General features: G+C 46.3%; 1 protein-coding gene across 9 annotated transcripts in view; it reads left to right on the top strand.

The window, feature by feature from the left end:
• Positions 1 to 17,642, top strand: part of PRC1 (protein regulator of cytokinesis 1) — a 37,833-nt gene that overhangs the window by 17,625 nt on the left and 2,566 nt on the right. For 2 of the 9 annotated variants that reach the window (XM_073653205.1, XM_073653196.1), the window contains 11 exons: positions 234 to 467; positions 564 to 734; positions 824 to 973; positions 1,889 to 2,036; positions 2,148 to 2,284; positions 9,454 to 9,549; positions 9,919 to 10,065; positions 10,244 to 10,354; positions 12,631 to 12,738; positions 13,298 to 13,483; positions 16,384 to 16,424. In XM_073653205.1, coding sequence (XP_073509306.1) covers positions 234 to 467; positions 564 to 734; positions 824 to 973; positions 1,889 to 2,036; positions 2,148 to 2,284; positions 9,454 to 9,549; positions 9,919 to 10,065; positions 10,244 to 10,354; positions 12,631 to 12,738; positions 13,298 to 13,483; positions 16,384 to 16,424 — 1,529 coding nt within the window. The remainder of the gene's footprint in view (positions 1 to 233; positions 468 to 563; positions 735 to 823; positions 974 to 1,888; positions 2,037 to 2,147; positions 2,285 to 9,453; positions 9,550 to 9,918; positions 10,066 to 10,243; positions 10,355 to 12,630; positions 12,739 to 13,297; positions 13,484 to 16,383; positions 16,425 to 17,642) is intronic. The other 7 variants (XM_073653198.1, XM_073653202.1, XM_073653199.1 and 4 more) reach the window with 7 other exon arrangements.

Genomic DNA, 17,642 nt, shown 5'->3' with positions numbered 1-17,642 from the left:
GTTTGAAATATAAATATATAAAACTTATATACTTGTATTATTAAAGCTGTACTTCTCAGATGCCATTGATTGGTCCTGGCCTTTCCACTTTATGCCTTTGTTCGACACAGGAGAAAGCTACGTGTGTCCTCACCTCGTCCGTTCTGTGCGTGAAGGGTTTAGTCTCCTTCTTTATCACCATGGCTGCATAGACCGAGAACAGTCCTGGCTTAATAGACTTTGTTTTTTTTAAGGAAGATGAAGAGAGCACGATCTTGCAGGTGGAGAAGGATTTACGCACACGAGTAGATGTCATGCTGAAACAAAAGAAGGAAAGAATGCAGGAGCTGAAACAGTTAAAACAGCGTGATCAAAGCTTGTGTGACATCCTGTGCACGCCGCCCTACTACATAGAGGGCCACCCCGTGCCAAGCCTCGATGAGCTGGATCAATTTAGGAGACATTTGGCTGCACTTTCTGCAGAAAAGGTATTGTATGACAGCGTTTGCACATATGAAGTCTTTATATGAAGCACATTCTGAGTTGTTGTTTTTATGATTCTTTTTAACTCCCTGACACCATAGGATCTGCGTGAAGCCGAATTTGTGAAAACCAAGAAACACATAATTCTGTGTATGGAAGAACTGGATCACTTACCTGACACAAGTTTCGAGAGGGATGTGGTGTGTGAAGAAGAGGAGGCCTTCTGCCTCTCAAAAGAAAATCTTGCAGCTTTACATCAGCTACTTTTTCAGGTCTGAGCGTAATTTTTTCCTATTTTTTTTTTTTTCAATTCCAATTACCATTTTTATGGCAAGCAACGGTAACAATGTCTTGTTTGCAGTTAGAGGAACAAATCCAACAAAACAATTCCTTATGTGAAGAACTGCGGGCCAAAATAGTCGAATTATGGGAAAGACTTCAGATACCTGAAGGAGAAAGGGAGGCTTTTTCAGTTCATATGACTGGATCGAAAGGAAAAACCATAAAAGCGGTAAGAATTGCTTCTAAACATGTTGTTTTTGATGTGTCAGGTTAATAATTCCTATCTTTTGGCCGAATATGGACAGTACTCTTTATATTTATTACAGGAATCTGTCATCAGGTTTTTGCTGTGTAATCTGAGAGCACCATAATGTAGGAGCAGAGACCCTGATTCCAGCAGTGTGTCAATTACTAGGCTGTGTTTTGCTGTTTCAATACAATCAGTGTTTTATCAGCAGTAGATTATCACTGCAAGACAACTGCCCTTATGCTTCCTAGTACAGCCTCACCCTCAGCACTGATTAGCTAACTGCTGCACCCAATAAACTAAGTTATATATAGCTGGAATCAAGGTCTCTGTCACTACCTAATGCTGCTGTCAGATTACATAGTAAAAACCTGCTGACAGTTTCCCTTTAAATGGCACCTAACAGCTGATAAATGCTGCCACATCCACAGGATGCATACATTGGACCGTGGCTGCATGATTTCGGCTACATATGTTTAACTATGAAATACTAGTCGGACAGGCGGTCCTCTGCAGCTTCTTGCCCGCTTGCTGCCCTGGAGTGATAGGGCTCTCCCTACAAGCGCACGCAGTGTCAATCTCTGGCAGCGGACGGGAAAGGCTGCCGCCTGTCCGATCAGTCTTTCGTGCAGCTCCGTTTCAGAATTTAACATATGTGGCTCAATTCATACAGCCAGTATCAGGTACATGCTGCCCGTGGATTGAGCACTTCCCAGTATTGTGCACTTTTTGGCAGAACAAGTCTGCTTTAGAAATTAGTTTCTTGCATCCATGATCCTTTTGTATTGAAGAGTCTTGTGCCCCACATGCTAAAAATTCAGGAAAGGGAAACCATATGGCACTTGTACAGACAGGTTTCTTTCTATAGATCAAATGTAACCTGGTTGTGTTTTCCAGCTACAAGATGAAGTGGACCGTCTACAAGAGCTGAAGCTCCAGAATATTAAGAATGTTATTCAAGTCATTAGAACAGAGCTGTCGTCCTACTGGGATAAATGTTTTTATAGCAATGAACAAAGGCAAGCCTTTGCTCCGTTTTATGACGGTGAGATTGCTTATCTTATTATTTTCCCTAGCTTTTTATAACTATTCTTTAGTTTTTGGATTATTCTAATTGCTGGCAGAATGTAATTGAAAGCTAATTGTCTCTTCTTAGAAGACTACAGCGAAGAACTATTGTGCCTTCACGATGCTGAAATCGAACACCTCAAGCAATATTATGAGACGCACAAAGAGATGTTTGAAGGTGTTCAGAAATGGGAAGAAAATTGGCGTCTTTTCCTGGAGTTTGATGTAAGTAAATTATATTACGTGTTTAGTGGTGCTTGCGCTGTTGATCTTCCCAGCAATCGTGCATGTACCTCTTTAATTTGTCCATTGAGAGATTTTCTTTTAGGCTGAGTTCACACGATGCGTATTTAATGCGTTTCCGCAGCGTTTTTGCAGTTGCGTAAACGCATGAAAAACGCATGGCAGCAATGTTCCCCAATTGAAATGTGCTGTGCCCATGATGCGGATTTTTCCGCAGCGTAAACGCTGCGCTCAAAAATCCGCAGCATGTCAATTAATTTTGCGTAAACGCGGCGTTTTCGCCGCCATTGACTTGCATTAGAACGCGCCAATTCCGCAAGACTGCATCTGTACTTGCGGTATTGGCGCGTTCTAATGTGCGGATGGTACCCAGGTGTGGAGGAGAGGAGAGTCTCATCCACACCCAGGTACCATTAAAAAAGCTGTAAAACAAGAATAAAATAAAAAGACGGATTTTGGTAAGACCTTACCTGTAAAATCCTTTTCAGCGAAGGAAGGAAGGGAGACCCAGTCATTACTAGTGGGTAGGCGGAGCCCACATAGGATAGAACACCTCAGATTAAAAAAGAGTGTTGTCCGGCCCCTCCAGCTTGGGCTCCTCCTACTCCAGCTCTCCAGTCCGTACACAAGCTAAGGAAGAGCAAATATCACCAGCGGAGCAACATAACCCCTTCTGAAGAACTTCAGAGAAAAAACAAGAGACAGGTTATGCATATAACAGAAAAACCACACAGTCCCAGGTACTACTCACTGGACCTGACCACTGCGATGAGCTGGCAATGCTGGAACAGAGCCTTAGCGCGCCGACCTCAGCCCAGATGATCGCTATCAGAGAAGGGTCACGCTGCATCTGAAAACACAACAACACACTTCTGCCATGGGAGGGAGCTGTGTCTCCCTTCCTTCCTTCGCTGAAAAGGATTTTACAGGTAAGGTCTTACCAAAATCCGTCTTTCAGCAGCAGATGGAAGGAAGGGAGACACAGTCATTACTAGTGGGACGTCCCAAAGCAGTCCAAAAATTAAGGGTGGGAAAAAACCAACAGAGGCAGAATCCCAACAACCTAGAAAAATGCGCAACTAGCGCTAAATACAAGTTAACGATAACTTAAACTACAGCCGCCTGCAGGACCCTACGTCCTAAGGCTGCATCAGCGGAAGCACTGACGTCCACCTTATAAAACTTTGTAAAAGTGTGGACGGAGCGCCAGGTAGCCGCCCGGCAGAGTTGAGCTGCCGAGGCCCCTTGATGAAAAGCCCACGATGAACCCACAGCTCTCGTGGAGTGAGCTCGAATCTTAATTGGACAAGATTCGCCCTTGAGTCGGTAAGCCTCTAAAATGGCCGACCGAATCCATCGAGCTATAGTGTCCTTGGAAGCTCGTTGACCACGCCGACGACCTGCTGGAATCACAAACAGAGAGTCCGAATTCCGAAAACCTTGAGTAATAGACAAATAGAACTTCAAAGCCCGCACTAAATCCAATGAGTGCAAGGCCCGTTCCTTCGCATTCCTCGGTTCCGGACAGAGCGAGGGCAACACAATATCCTGGTTAACATGAAATTGTGACACCACCTTAGGTAGAAAGTCGCCCCGTGTGCGAAGCACCACGCGATCCGGGAGAAACTCCAGAAAAGGAGGCGAGCAAGAAAGAGCCGCCAGTTCAGAAACCCTTCTCAAAGAGGTGACTGCCACTAAAAAGGCAACCTTCCAAGAAAGCAAAGAAAGGCTAACGGAGTCCATAGGCTCAAAAGGCCCATGTTGAAGAGCCTCCAAGACCAGATTGAGCCGCCAAGGGGACACAAGCGCCTTCCGCGGCGGAAACTGACGGGTTACCCCGCGAAAAAAGGAACGAACGTCCCTACGCGAGGCGATAGCCTTCCGAAACAGCAAGGACAAAGCAGAAACCTGACCCCTCAGAGTGCTAACTGCCAAACCCTTGTCCAGGCCATACTGCAAAAAGGCCAACAAATTGGGAATGGAAAAAATCCTCGGGTTCCTTGAAGAACCCGAACACCATGAAAATAAGGCCTCCCAAGTCTTGTGATAGATCCTAGTAGTGGCAGGACCCCTGGCAGCTCGCAGAGTGGCAATGACTTCGGCTGAAAAACCTTGACGAGTCAAGATTTCGGTCTCAAGAGCCACGCCGTCAAACGCAGAGACTTCAGGTCCGGATGACGAACGGGCCCTTGGGTTAACAGGTCCGGGCGAAGAGGGAGAGGAAGTGGAGGTGCAGCCAGAAGCGACACCAGCGTCGAGAACCACGTCCTCCTTGGCCAGTCTGGGGCTACTAACATAGCCGGGACTCTTTCCAGTCTGATCCGACGCAACACCAGAGGAAGTAAGGATATCGGCGGGAACACATAGATTAGCTCGAATTGGTCCCACGGAGCCACCAGAGCATCCACCGCCACAGCTTTCGGGTCCTTGTACCTGGACATGAACGTCGGTAACTTGGTGTTGAACCTTGATGCCATCAAATCCACTTGAGGAGTTCCCCAACGGGAGCACAGCTGTGCAAAAATTTCTGGGTGAAGACTCCATTCTCTGGGATCCACCTTCTCGCGACTGAGGAAGTCCGCCGTGATATTCTGAACTCCCGGAATGTGAATCGCAGAGATGGCTGGCACCTTGGCCTCGGCCCATACCAGGATCCGAGACACTTCCATCATGAGCCTGGAGCTCCTCGTTCCACCTTGATGGTTGATATACGCGACCGCCGTCGCGTTGTCTGTCTGCACTCGGACTGGCAGACCGTTTAAAGGGACTGTCCAGTGTTGGAGGCAAAGGAAAATCGCCCTCCATTCCAGGATGTTGATCGGCAGGACAGACTCTTCCGACGACCATACTCCCTAAATCCAGAGATCGTTCCAGACACCCCCCCAGCCTGACAGGCTGGCATCGGTGGTTATGACCGACCACCTCGGAAGGAGGAAGGACTTCCCCAGGGATAACGCTTCCGGACGTAACCACCATTCTAGAGACTCTCGCACCCTGTGGGAGATGATGACACTGCGATCCAGCGAAGCCTGTGATCGATCCCAACGGTTCAGAATGAGCATTTGGAGAGTCCTGGAATGAAATTGGGCAAACGGAAGTGCCTCCATTGACGCCACCATCAAACCCAAAAGGCGCATACACCTTCGAAGGGACATTGCTGTCGAAGACTTCATAACCTGTACATGTCGAAGAAGACTTGCTTGCTTGTCTGGAGGCAGGGACACCACTGCTCGTACCGTGTCAAAATGCATCCCCAAAAACAGGATTGACTGCGACGGTTCCAAAGACGACTTCTTCCAATTGACCAGCCACCCGAAGTCCTCCAGGAGCTGAAGGGATAGATTGCGAGCCGTCACCGCCTCCTCCTTTGAGGACGCCACAATCAAAAGGTCGTCCAGGTAGGGAAGAACCGTAACCCCCTGTCTTCGAAGGATCGCCATGAGAGGTGCCAGAATTTTTGTAAAAACTCTGGGCGCCGAGGCCAACCTGAATGGTAGGGCCACAAACTGGAAATGGTCCTGACCTATGGCAAAACGAAGGAAGCGTTGGTGGGCCCTTCCGACGGGAACATGCAAATAAGCGTCGCGAATGTCGATTGACACCAAAAAGTCGTTCTGCGACAGGGCCGCCACAACCGAGCGAAGCGACTCCATGCGGAATTTCCGGGTGCGGACATGCCGATTCAATCTTTTGAGATCCAGAATGGGGCGAAATTTGTCCTCGTTTTTGGGGACCACAAAGAGGTTTGAATAAAGCCCTCTTCCCCGGTCCTCCGGCGGAACCGGTACCACCACACCCTTCTGCAGAAGGGAATCGACCTCCTGCCGTAGAGCGGCAACTAGCTCGGGCTCTGACGGAATGCGAGATCGGCAAAACCTGTCCGGGGGTCGAGAAAGAAACTCTATGAAGTAGCCTGCTGACACAACCCGCGTCACCCAGGCGTCCGAAACGCGGGACGCCCAAGTCGATTCGAATTGGAGCAGGCGACCCCCCCCCACTCGAGAGCCCTCGAGAGAAAACCTGGCGTCAGTCCGCCTTAGCGGGCTTTTTGTCAGCTTCCCGCTTGTCTTGACGGAAGCTCTGTTTCCAGGGAGTGCGGGATTTCTGAGAAGCCTTTTTTCCTGAAAAAGAGGGACGACCCGATCCCCAAGAGGGCTGACCGGACCGTCCCCTGGACCGAAAGGGCCGCCGACTACTACCGGCACTAGGCCTGCCCGACGCAGAAGCCACAGTTCTTCGCTGTGGTAAGGCCGCTTCTTTTGCCTTTGCCTTGACAATCAGCTCCGTGAGGTCAGATCCAAATAACTGACCACCCTTGTAAGCTAAAGATAGCAAACCTTGCTTGGAAACCGCGTCCCCGGTCCACTGTCTGAGCCACAGTGCTCTTCTGACTGTGACCGCCGAGGATTGCGCCCTGGACAGCAGTGACGCGGTATCCAAACCTGCATCACTGCCATATCGGGCCGCATCCTCCACAACTTGAAAAGCCCATCTACCTCGGATAGCGGGGATCCATCCTGCCACGCCGTCCGTAGACGGTCCAACCAGCTTAGGGAAGCTTTACAAGCACACATGGATCCTAGCACCGGTCTGAATCCATGACCCGCGGCCTCGTAGATGGATTTCGCCGCCATCTCCGTTTTTCTGTCCAGCGGATCCTGCAGACTCGCCTTCCCTTTAACAGGCAGTAATGAGGATTTGCTAAGCTGGGATAAAGGGACATCCACTTCAGGAGAAGGAATCCAATTATCAATCAACTCCGTGGAACACGGATACAGTGCCTCAAAAAACCGTGTCCCCTGAAAACGTTTATCTGGACACAGGCGTTCCTTCTCCACTGCCCCATTAAGCTCATCCAGAGATGGTAATGCCAAGCGCGACCTATGCGACTCCTGAAACACCCGGGCCGACTTACCAGGACGTCTAGTTACCTCCTCCGGAAACTGTAACGCCTCCCTCATGGCTCCAATAAAAGCCTCTGCACGGCCCAAAAAAGAGGCAGAGTGCCCCTGCCGATCCTCCTTATCCGAATCGGACATCTCCCCATCTGAGCTTGAAGGGGAACCCTCCATAACAGAGATCTCCGAGTCGCTGCGCGGGGAGGGCAGTACCGGCCTGTGGCGCTTCCTGCCATGAGAGGATCTAGCTGACACCCAATAACCTAGAAGGTCAGACAGGCCATCAATAGAACGAGTGAGGGCCTCCATTTTGACCACTGCCCCATCACCGAAACCCCCGACCGCTGCGCTTGACGCCGTCGAGGACTCCTGCGTGTCAGACACGCGAGACTGATCCTGTAGCGGACCTGGGAGACGGTCCGCACCTCCTTGACCCTGATCTGACATGCCCTCACAGTATATGGCAGGTTAAACCTGTCAGTAAGTAGGACAGTGTGGTTTCTTAAAAGAAAGCTGAAGGGTTAAAGCTCTTAAAGAGAGAGCTACCCCAGCTGACCCCCAATTAAGGGATAACCGCCTAATAAGGGGTTAATGTCGCAGACTCCCCACAACCTCTGTGAAATGAAAAGGATGTGCGAGCCCCAGACAAAAAAAGGAACCTCTATATGAGGTAATAGCTGCAGGACAGCACAGTCTGCCACCTTATTGTGCCTCAGAAAGGTGCCCTGCGCTGAGGGGGTGAGGGGTTAAGCTTCTGCCCTGACAGGCAGAAGCGACTCACCCAGCTGGCTGCGGTGCAGTGTTCCTTCGGTCTGTCGGGAGGAGAGGAGAGTGAGGAGCCCGATGGAATCCGTTCAGTAATGGCTGCCGCGCTGTGAGGAGAGAGAAGCCGGAAGAGATGGGGCAGGAGAAAGCGCGCGCTCAGAGCGCTTCCTGCCCGCGAAAGACCGGGAAGGCGCGAAGCCACGCCCCCCGCCGGCTTCAAAAAAAGCGCGCGCGACTCCTCCGCTCTCCGCTCCTGCCCCGCTTCCATGTCCTGCAGGCATCCACCTGCGGACAAAAAAACACAAGTCACCACCTGAGTACATGTAGCAGCGGCTGCCGTAGCAGCGGCTGCCGCAGCAGCCGCTGAAGCACTCAAAACACATTAACATGCTGAGTACTCACCCAGCTGAGCGCCACAGGGACCCCCAGGGATTTGTGGCGCTGTGCCCAAGCTTCCCCCCAGGGCGGAGAACGCAGTGACCCCAGATGCGCGGTTTGCGTCCCCGCCAGGGAAGCATCCCTCATCCCCCGGGGCCGGCAGGGTTCTGCAGGGACCTCTCTCAAAGGGTAATGCAGATCCGCCAAGGGAGGGGTGGGGGTCCAGCAGCGCTGAGACCCCTGAGACCTCAAGACCACGGGGGTCCAAGTCTCTGTCCGATAAAAATAAAAAAATTTTCTGAGGAGCTGCTTCCAGCAGCGACCATCCTCTGTGACCTCAAATTTTAGACTGGAGAGCTGGAGTAGGAGGAGCCCAAGCTGGAGGGGCCGGACAACACTCTTTTTTTAATCTGAGGTGTTCTATCCTATGTGGGCTCCGCCTACCCACTAGTAATGACTGTGTCTCCCTTCCTTCCATCTGCTGCTGAAAATATATATATACTTACCATCTGTCGGCCCGCGCAGCGCTCCTGCTTGGTTCCCGGCACTTGCAGTGAGTTGAAGGACCTGCGCTGACGTCAGAGTCATGTGACGGGTCACGTGACGCTGACGTCGGCAGGTCTTTCAATTCAAAGTTGCCGGCGAGGGAGAATGGATAGAGCAGGACAGCGCGGGCCATCGGAGGTAAGTATATACACTCTCTCGGGTCACACTATATAAATCCATGCTGTTTGCATGGATTTATATAGTGTGACCTAGTTGTCAAGCACTTTCCAGGTGATGCTAAAATCGCCTGGAAAGCGCTTGTCAATCTGCATGAGGAAACGCATGTGGATCCGCATGTATTCCGCAGGAAAAACGCATGCACAATCTGCATGCGTTTTTTCTGCCAGGGAGATGCAGAAATTTTCTGCTTCATTTCTGCATCGTGTGCACATACCCTTACAGAACATTGCTTTTACATCATTTATAAGTACTCGCAAACTAGTTACAGTTTTGATTTTATTTATTTTTTTATGAAATAGATAGATATTATATGTTTAGTAGTTAATTTAGCTTTTAAGATGTATATTGATTATTCATCTTTTTATTTTATTTTTTTTATTTTAGAAAAAGGCAACAGACCCAAACAGGTTCACAAATCGGGGAGGGAACCTCTTAAAAGAAGAAAAACAAAGGGCAAAGTTGCAGAAAATGCTTCCAAAAGTAAGGAAACATACATTAATGCCTATATTAATTGGAGTGAAACGTTTTCTTAAAAAATATATATATATATATATTTTTTTTTATTCCTGGGCCTCACCAGCCAGAATGCACTGTTCAATGTTGTTTGTTTAAATTTTGTTCATTTCTATTAATGAAGCACTCCTCCTCCCATCAAAGTTTTTATCCTCCTTAATATATTGCAGTCATCATATTATATAGCAATACAATTGCTCATTTTGCCTTTCTACCCGGCTAATTCTTCTCTTTTGTCTGCTCTAAATTTTAAATGAAAACAAATTTACAACCTCTTTAATATAATGTGCACATATATTATTTATAAAATATCTAAAAATCTCACTTTCCTTTTAGCTGGAGGAGGAGCTAAAAGTTCGCATTGCAGCGTGGGAGGAGGAACAAGGGAGGGAGTTCTTTATGAATGGAAAGAAGTTTATGGACTATGTCACGGAGCAGTGGAATCGGCTTCACTTAGAAAAAGAAAAGGAGAAGCAAGAGCGGGTAAGAAGACTTATTTACTCAGTATAATGAGCCTACACGGTCTCTATATGATAACTTGGCCTCTGGTATGTTGCTTCTCCATAAGTTTAGTATTCAGCGTACCGCATGGCACAATGTACAGAACATGAATGATTTGTTTAGGTTCATGTATTTAACAATCTGTTTTATTTTGATGCAGTTAGTGAAAAAGAGTCGTCAGCTAGAAGAGGAAATGTATTATGGAAGCGCCCCAAGAACCCCGAATAAGCGACGAGTGCTCGGGACAACTACACCAAGTAAAGTGCGCAAGGTCTGCTCTGCTGTACTGTCCTCGATGGTGTAACTTTCCATATAGTGACATAGAACACCCTTCACACAGACATTGAAGATACGTTTGTTTTTTTTGGTGGTTGTTTTTTTTTTTTTTTTATCTGGACTAGATTTCCAGTGTCAGATGTTCAAATTCTATGAGAGAATCATTTTAGAAGACTCTATTTTTATTTCAGCAATCTCTTAATCTGTGTCTATGACCAGACTTAACATTGCCGTGACTTAAAGGGGAATTCTGGGGAGATAAAAGAATAACCCCTTCTTGGCCCCGATAAAATAAAAAGCTTACACTCCCCTCCAGCGGAGTCGGCACTCATGTTCCCGGGGCTCTTGTGCGGTTTGTTATGACACGTGAGCCCGGCGCCCAATCAGCGCTGGTGTCACTGGCCCCGCCTTTGTACCAATTGAACATGAAGAGAAAGTCCGAGATCTTTCAGTGACTCCAGCGCTGATTGGGCGCCGGGCTCACGTGTCATAACAAACTGCACGAGAGTCCCAGGACTGCGAGTGCCGACACCGCTGGAGGTGAGTATAAGCTGTTTATTTTATCGGGGCCAAACATTTAGATCAAGAAGGGGTTATTCTAGTAGTGGACAACCCCTTTAAGTATTCACATGGAAATGCTTTTATAACTATAAAGCTGACATCCATAGCACTGTTTTCCATCATCATCATCTGCTAATTAGTGGGACGCTGGTTTTGCTCCCTAATGCTCCCACTCCTTTTGGGGAAGTTGCGTCGTAGATCAGGGGGCTTTCTCCTGGCCTCTAGTAAAAGTCAGCCCTTTCCATGTAGTCTGAGAACAAGTGGGTGTGACCAGCCCCTGCCATGTGATCGCTGCAGCCAAACACTGGCTCACAGTGATCCATTATTCACCCATGTGGCTACTAATTGGTTGCAGAGGTCACTTACCTGTTGCTGATAGAAGCTCAGAGAATAGTGGAGGGCCAGGGCAGCAATAGTAGTGTAGAATCATTAGCATTTGCCTGAAATTGAATCTCATAATGGTCCGACTTCTCATAAAACTTCTGATCTTAAAGCTGACTTTTCACCAGTTTTAGCATATTAATCTGTCCACATCCTAGAATAGTGGCTGCAAAGCTGAATAAAATTTCATTTTTATTTTTTTAACTTCTCATCTCTTTTGCAGAGATATATTAGCTTGTAACGTTTAGATTCTAATTTCCCTTACAACCAGGGGAACATTAGCAGAGATCTGTCTTTGAGGGCATGTACTTCTTCCCCTGCATAACGTTAATCGGTCATAAGCAGAAAGCATCATTTAGGCCACGGACCCACTATCAGTATTCGGTCAGTATTTTTTCTCAAGAGCGGGAACCAAAGCCAGGAGTGGGTGATAAATGCAGAATTGGTGACTTGTTTCTATTATACCTTTTCTCTGATTGTTCCTCACCTGGTTTTGTCTCCCACGCCTGAGAAAAAATACTGATAGTGGAGCCGTGGCCTTGGGGTTAAAAAAAGAACACGTGCCCAGGAATATAAGACCCAGCGTACTCTGTGTGAGACATGCAATGACACTCAGCCCTACTCTCCGCACTGGTTGTACTGTGAATGCAAGCAGGGTAGGGGAGTAGAGCAGAGCTGTGTGTCATTACAAACACCTCTCAGCTCTCATCCCACAGCACTGTCAGTGTAGGTCTCACACAGAGAAAGCCAGCTCTGACCATCTCTAGAATGATTGATTGATTTTTTTTTTGTTTGTTTGTATTTTGTTTTTTATGTTTTATCTCCTGCATGATGCCTCCTGCTTTTGATGGGTCATAATCATGCAGGGACAAAAGTAAACTTCCCCTGGTTGAAGGCAAATTAGAATCTAAACTTTCCAATTTAAAATCTCTGCAATAGAGATGAGAAATGAAAAAATAAAATTGACGCTTTAAGCTCTGCAGCCACTGTTCCATGGTGTGGACAGTTTAATATGATCAAAGTGGTGAAGGATCCTCTTTTTAAAAATAAAGGATGCACAGTGCTACTAGCCACCTAATGTGCAGGGAAACAGCAGCACAACTCTTTTTAAGAAAAGTGTATGTTATGAAAAGCCCATTAATAATTAAACCTGATACCTAAGCTGTGTTCATGTTGCTGACAGAATGCTCTGCACTGCCTCCTCCACCGCAGCTTCACCAATATAGTGAATACTGAGTATAACTATATATTAACAAGTCACATCGCGATGCATGTGCAATTTGTTCCTACCTATTCCTTGCACTAACTTGCTTGCTTCTTCCCCCTCAGCTTAATGGCACATGTGTTACCAATTCTACCAACACCACGCTTCGTTCTGCATTCGGTGGAACAATGTGCCACTCACCTGTGTCGCGTCCACCCCCTAGTGGTGGGAAGGTCAGTGGATCTCATTAGTATAATTTTAGAGTCTTTATTATATTTATCACCTTTAGCTGCCTAGCTTTGCATGTCTGCATTTCACTGAGCTTATGCTGTGTTCTTACATATAAATTAAAGTGTGCCTATCCAGTGGTGTACCTCCAATGCAGGCCGCTGCTATGAAGCCTGTGAGTTGGTGGGAGGCTTGTTGCCAAATGTTCCTGCCCGGCATCTGCCCACCTCTGTAAGCCTGGTCCTAACTCCTAGCCCGGACCTCCCTTGTGGCCTAAAATGTCAGCTGATTTAGCTGGCCAGAAGCTCTGATTATTGGCCAGTCTAGTTTTTTGATGTTTCTTGCCAACCTCTTCTGTGACTAAGACTGCTCCACTCCTTGCTGTGACCCTGCCGAGTCACTTTAGGTTTGCACCAAATAGAATTTTCTGGGGGAAAAGGAATGTCATCTTTATATATTACATATTTTCTAAGATAACAGGGTGGATCGAAAAATGCTTATCTTAAATTATTATTCTTTTGTTTAACACATACAATTTTGGTTAATCATATTAATTGCTTTTAGCCTGGACTACCTATCCGAACTCCAACAAGAATATTCAAGACTCCACAAGCAAGGAGACTGGAAAAGAATAAAGAGAACATGTCGCAGTTAAATGGAACCGCCATGAGCGGTGGGTGCCAACTCACAATTCCTGCCCAGCGTAACCTCAGCGTTAATTCTGTTGCCAGCACCTATTCTGAGTTTGCGGTAATTCACCTTTTCTTAGACAAAACACAAATAACAGCAGCAGAACACAGTCAGGGAGGGGGTCTTAAAACGATTAGCATCAACAAACTATTTAAGTGCAGAATTGTCTGTGATTCCCTAGCCAATTGTGTAGATTTTTTTTTTTTTTTTTTTTTTTAGATAGTTGGACTGCATGAAAATAAGCAAATTTGCAAATGACCAGCTTCTACTGTCTGCTATCATTCTCCTGCAATGAGAGCTTTTATCTTGCATAGTATACTTGTTTACATGGAGGTTGGCCACCAGAGCCTGGCAGTAGCCTCATTACAGGAGAGGAGTTTACTCCTAAGATCCCAGTCCAATTTCTCCAGCCCATTGATTTCTATACAGCAGTTAGATGCTCACCTCCCTCTCCCTCCATTTCAGCTCCTGACCAAGCTGCCCTTATCAATCCTGCATAGTCATAATCCCTGGTCCTCAGTCTGGGCATTTCTCCTAATCAGGGCTCTCCCTTTCCTTAGCTGTGTGTTTCTTTAAAGAGCACCTGTGACCATGATTTTGTAAAGTAAAGACATGGCTCTCTGTATACAAATACAGATTAAATTGATACCTTTGTTGAAGAAATCCACTTTGTTTTTCTTTAATCACCAGTTCAAGTTTTCTGCTAAATAAATTTCTCTGCACAAGGGCGGGACTGTACGCCTCCATGTCTGCAAATCCCCGGCCCCTCTGCCGGCCTCAGCCCTGTGATTGACAGGTCACTGCTGATTTCAGAGGAGGCAGGTCATTCACAGACTGGACACAGGCTGAGTGGAGGGGGAATCATAGATAGGAAGGAGAAGATCCAGTGCACAGTCTGGCCCCTGTGCACTGAAATCTAATACGCAGAAAAGGTCAAAAGGTGATTAAAGAACAACAAAGCAGATTTTTTTCACCGAAGGTATAAATGTAACCAGTATTATAGCATCATTATAGCCATGCCTTTACTTTACATTGCAAGATTGTCGTGACAGGTTCTCTTTAAATGCACTATAATCTCTATTTGCAAATTTAGTAACAGCATAGACTTAGAACAATGAAAGTAGCAGAAGGAAACTGACCAGAACAGTCGCTCAAGGAGGAGATGCCGCCCCCCAGCAACAAGAAAGAAGGGAGACTGCAGACAGTCACACAGAGTGACTGGAGACTTATCATTTTAGACCGGACAACCCCTTTAAGTCTTGCTTGCTACTGTATTACTTAGATATAACTGCTTTTATGAAGGTTTGCTTAGTGTAAAGGAAGATATAAACATAAATGGCCATTGCAACCTTTAGCCAAATTTGGGAAAATACCAGAAACCCCCTTTAAAGATAGTAATTGACATTAAATAACCAGAACCATTACATACATGATGAATCCTGTCCTGGTTCTCCTTGCTGGTCTCCATTTATTTCCCTGTAGTGGTCATGTGCCGGCCAGTCGCATCATGGCCACTGCTGTCAATCATTGGCCTTACAACAGAAGGGCACTAAACCACTAAGATCAATGTTTGGCTGCAGTGCTTAGTGGAAGACTGCATTTGACTGCTGTAGGGAGGTAAATGAAGACTGGTCGGGAATGCTGCAACAGCAAGGAATGGTACTTTCATGCCATTTTTTACCATTTATTTAAATTTGCCTTTTAATCTTGTTTTTTTGTTGAACCCCTTAAATCCTCTTTAAAATGATCAAACAATGTAAAAAAAAAAAAAAAAATTGCTTTTAGTAATACAAAAATTATTTTAGGTTATTGATGAACTCGACTGCCTGATGCGGCAGCTCAGCCCCGTTCTAGTATGTTCATATGAAAATAATAAAGGGGCCACAGCACTCGTTCGTGACCCTTCAAATAGCAAGTCGACATACAGCTATATCCACAGAAATGTAAAGCTATGGAGCTGATAATTTTATTGTTACATACTTATGTGGGCAAATGTTATGGCATTGTCCTGTCCTGGAACATTTTGGAGATAATATGGCTTACAACAATTCTTAAACTTTTATTGTGCCTTAAATCCCTTATGAATTTAGCAGGAGTGTATGATATCAAACAGAACGAATTGAAAAATCAATCCCACAAAGTAGAAAAATGCACACAGCAAGTGAAAGCAGGGGTAATAAAACTTACAATTGGGATGAATTCATTTTTCAGTGCATCTTTGCACTGTCCATAATGATAGCTGTAACTTATGTCTAGGTGGCAGTGGACCCCCTTAGTGTAAAAACCCATAGCACTTGCGCTGTCTGCTATTATAGGGACTCAGTCAGCAGGTTTTTGCTACCTCATCCTGATGTAGGCAAAGAGAAGCTGAATCCAATGATGTATCACTTCGATTACCGCTCTGACATAGAGTTTTTAGATTTAGAATGCAGCAGAGCTGAGAAAGCTAGCCCCGCCCACACCAGGCTGTCCATGTACAATGTCGATAGACAGTGAGGTGCCTATCACAGGAAGGGGCATTGCCGGACCAGGAGGCAAGTGCTGCTGTGTCCAGCAATGATGAGCTAAAACAATCATTGCAAGCAGGCATTACTGAAATCTGTGTTTAACCCCTACCTCATGCTGTCTTCAGATTTCATAGAAAAAAACTGCTGACAGATTCCCTTTAAGGTAGTTATACCCATACAGTCTGCTGAATTCTAGTAAGCTTTCAACAGAATAATAATAGCGATATTAGTCATGTTGAATGTAAATGTCACATTAAAATACCAGCACCTATCTATAGACCCCCTTAAAATCGGTGGGGGGCATTGGCATGTAGGGATTCGCAGATCTGCACATTTAACAGTTGATATCAGGTAAAAGGATATTATGTTGTCACACAGAAAACACACTGTAAATTCACAAAACCAAATGTTTTGGCTTCTCTCCATGTTCTCACTCGTATTCTGTGTTTATAGAGGGACTCCACACATATTGACTCCACATCCATAATCTCCAGGTCTGTATCCACCACATTACACATACCTGGTGCATGCAGGTGGGATTTCCCTGTTCTTCAAGCTGCTGTTTCCCCTAAGGTGTCATCTAACCTGTCTAACACTCTCTGGCTACCCACAGTGGTGGAGGGGCAATGGGTAAAGTGAGCGGGATATCAGCGGTATATTAACAGTGACCTCCATCTCTAACTCCAGGCATATATCACATAAGGCAGCACCCCACCTCATCTGTTCACCGCAGTGCACTTTTATTATATTATGTATGTAATGTAGATTATTTCTAGGCAGAGACTAGGACCTGACTGTGTTGCTGTTTTGTAACATGAGTTTTGTTTGCTGTAGTATTAACCTTCTGTGTATTGGCTTTATTAACATGACTAACTGTGTTGTTCTGTATTGTCCTATCTTCTGCTTTCTTAATCTACTTTCACTTCATCGTTATGTCTATTTCTCTTTTTGCTTCCTTGCTACATTTGCAAAACTAGGACAAGGCTTGAGCACCTAACCTATGGCATATAACCAACTCATTGTATTAAACCTGCCCTTTTAAAGGAATCTGGTAATAGAAATAACGCTATTAACCTGCAGATATGCGGTTAATCTGCAGGTTAACAGCGTTATTATGCTGCCCGGTGCCTGCACGCAGCCAAATGCAGTGGGGAGAAAATGAATTTTATTCCCCCCCGCCAGCATTTGTTTTCAGTCATGGGGGTGGGGGTGGCACGGCTGAGAATAAAGAGCGGCCACTGTAGCCCCAACCCCGGCCCTGACTGACAGCTGAGCTGCAATGCAGAGCCAGTGTCAGTCAGGACCGGGGGTGCGGTTACAGCCGCCGCTCTGTATTCTCAGAGGCGTGACTGAACCCATGGTACCTCCACCCCCAGGACTGAAACCAAATGCTGGCGAGGAGAAGTTCATTTTCTCCCCGCTGCACTTGGCTGCGTGCAGATGCCGGGCAGCATAATAACCCTATTAACCGCATATCTGCAGGTTAACAGCGTTATTTCTGGTGACTGGTTTGATTTAAAGGAATCTGTCCAGAGGTTTTGGCTGCTGATAGATTCCAGTAATGTGTTACTTATGTGCTGTGTCTTGCTGTTTCAATAAAATTGGTGTTTTGTCATCAGGAGAGCATCACTGCAGGACTGGTTGTCTCCTGGTCTGTGTAGCCCCACCTTCACAATGGATTAGCATCTTTCTGTCCATGCACAGTGTACACA

Source organism: Phyllobates terribilis, unplaced genomic scaffold, assembly GCF_046119375.1.
Source record: "Phyllobates terribilis strain yellow unplaced genomic scaffold, ASM4611937v1 Scaffold_11__3_contigs__length_659146591, whole genome shotgun sequence".
Lineage (NCBI taxonomy): Eukaryota > Metazoa > Chordata > Amphibia > Anura > Dendrobatidae > Phyllobates > Phyllobates terribilis.
This window is presented reverse-complemented; position numbering and strand designations above follow the sequence as displayed.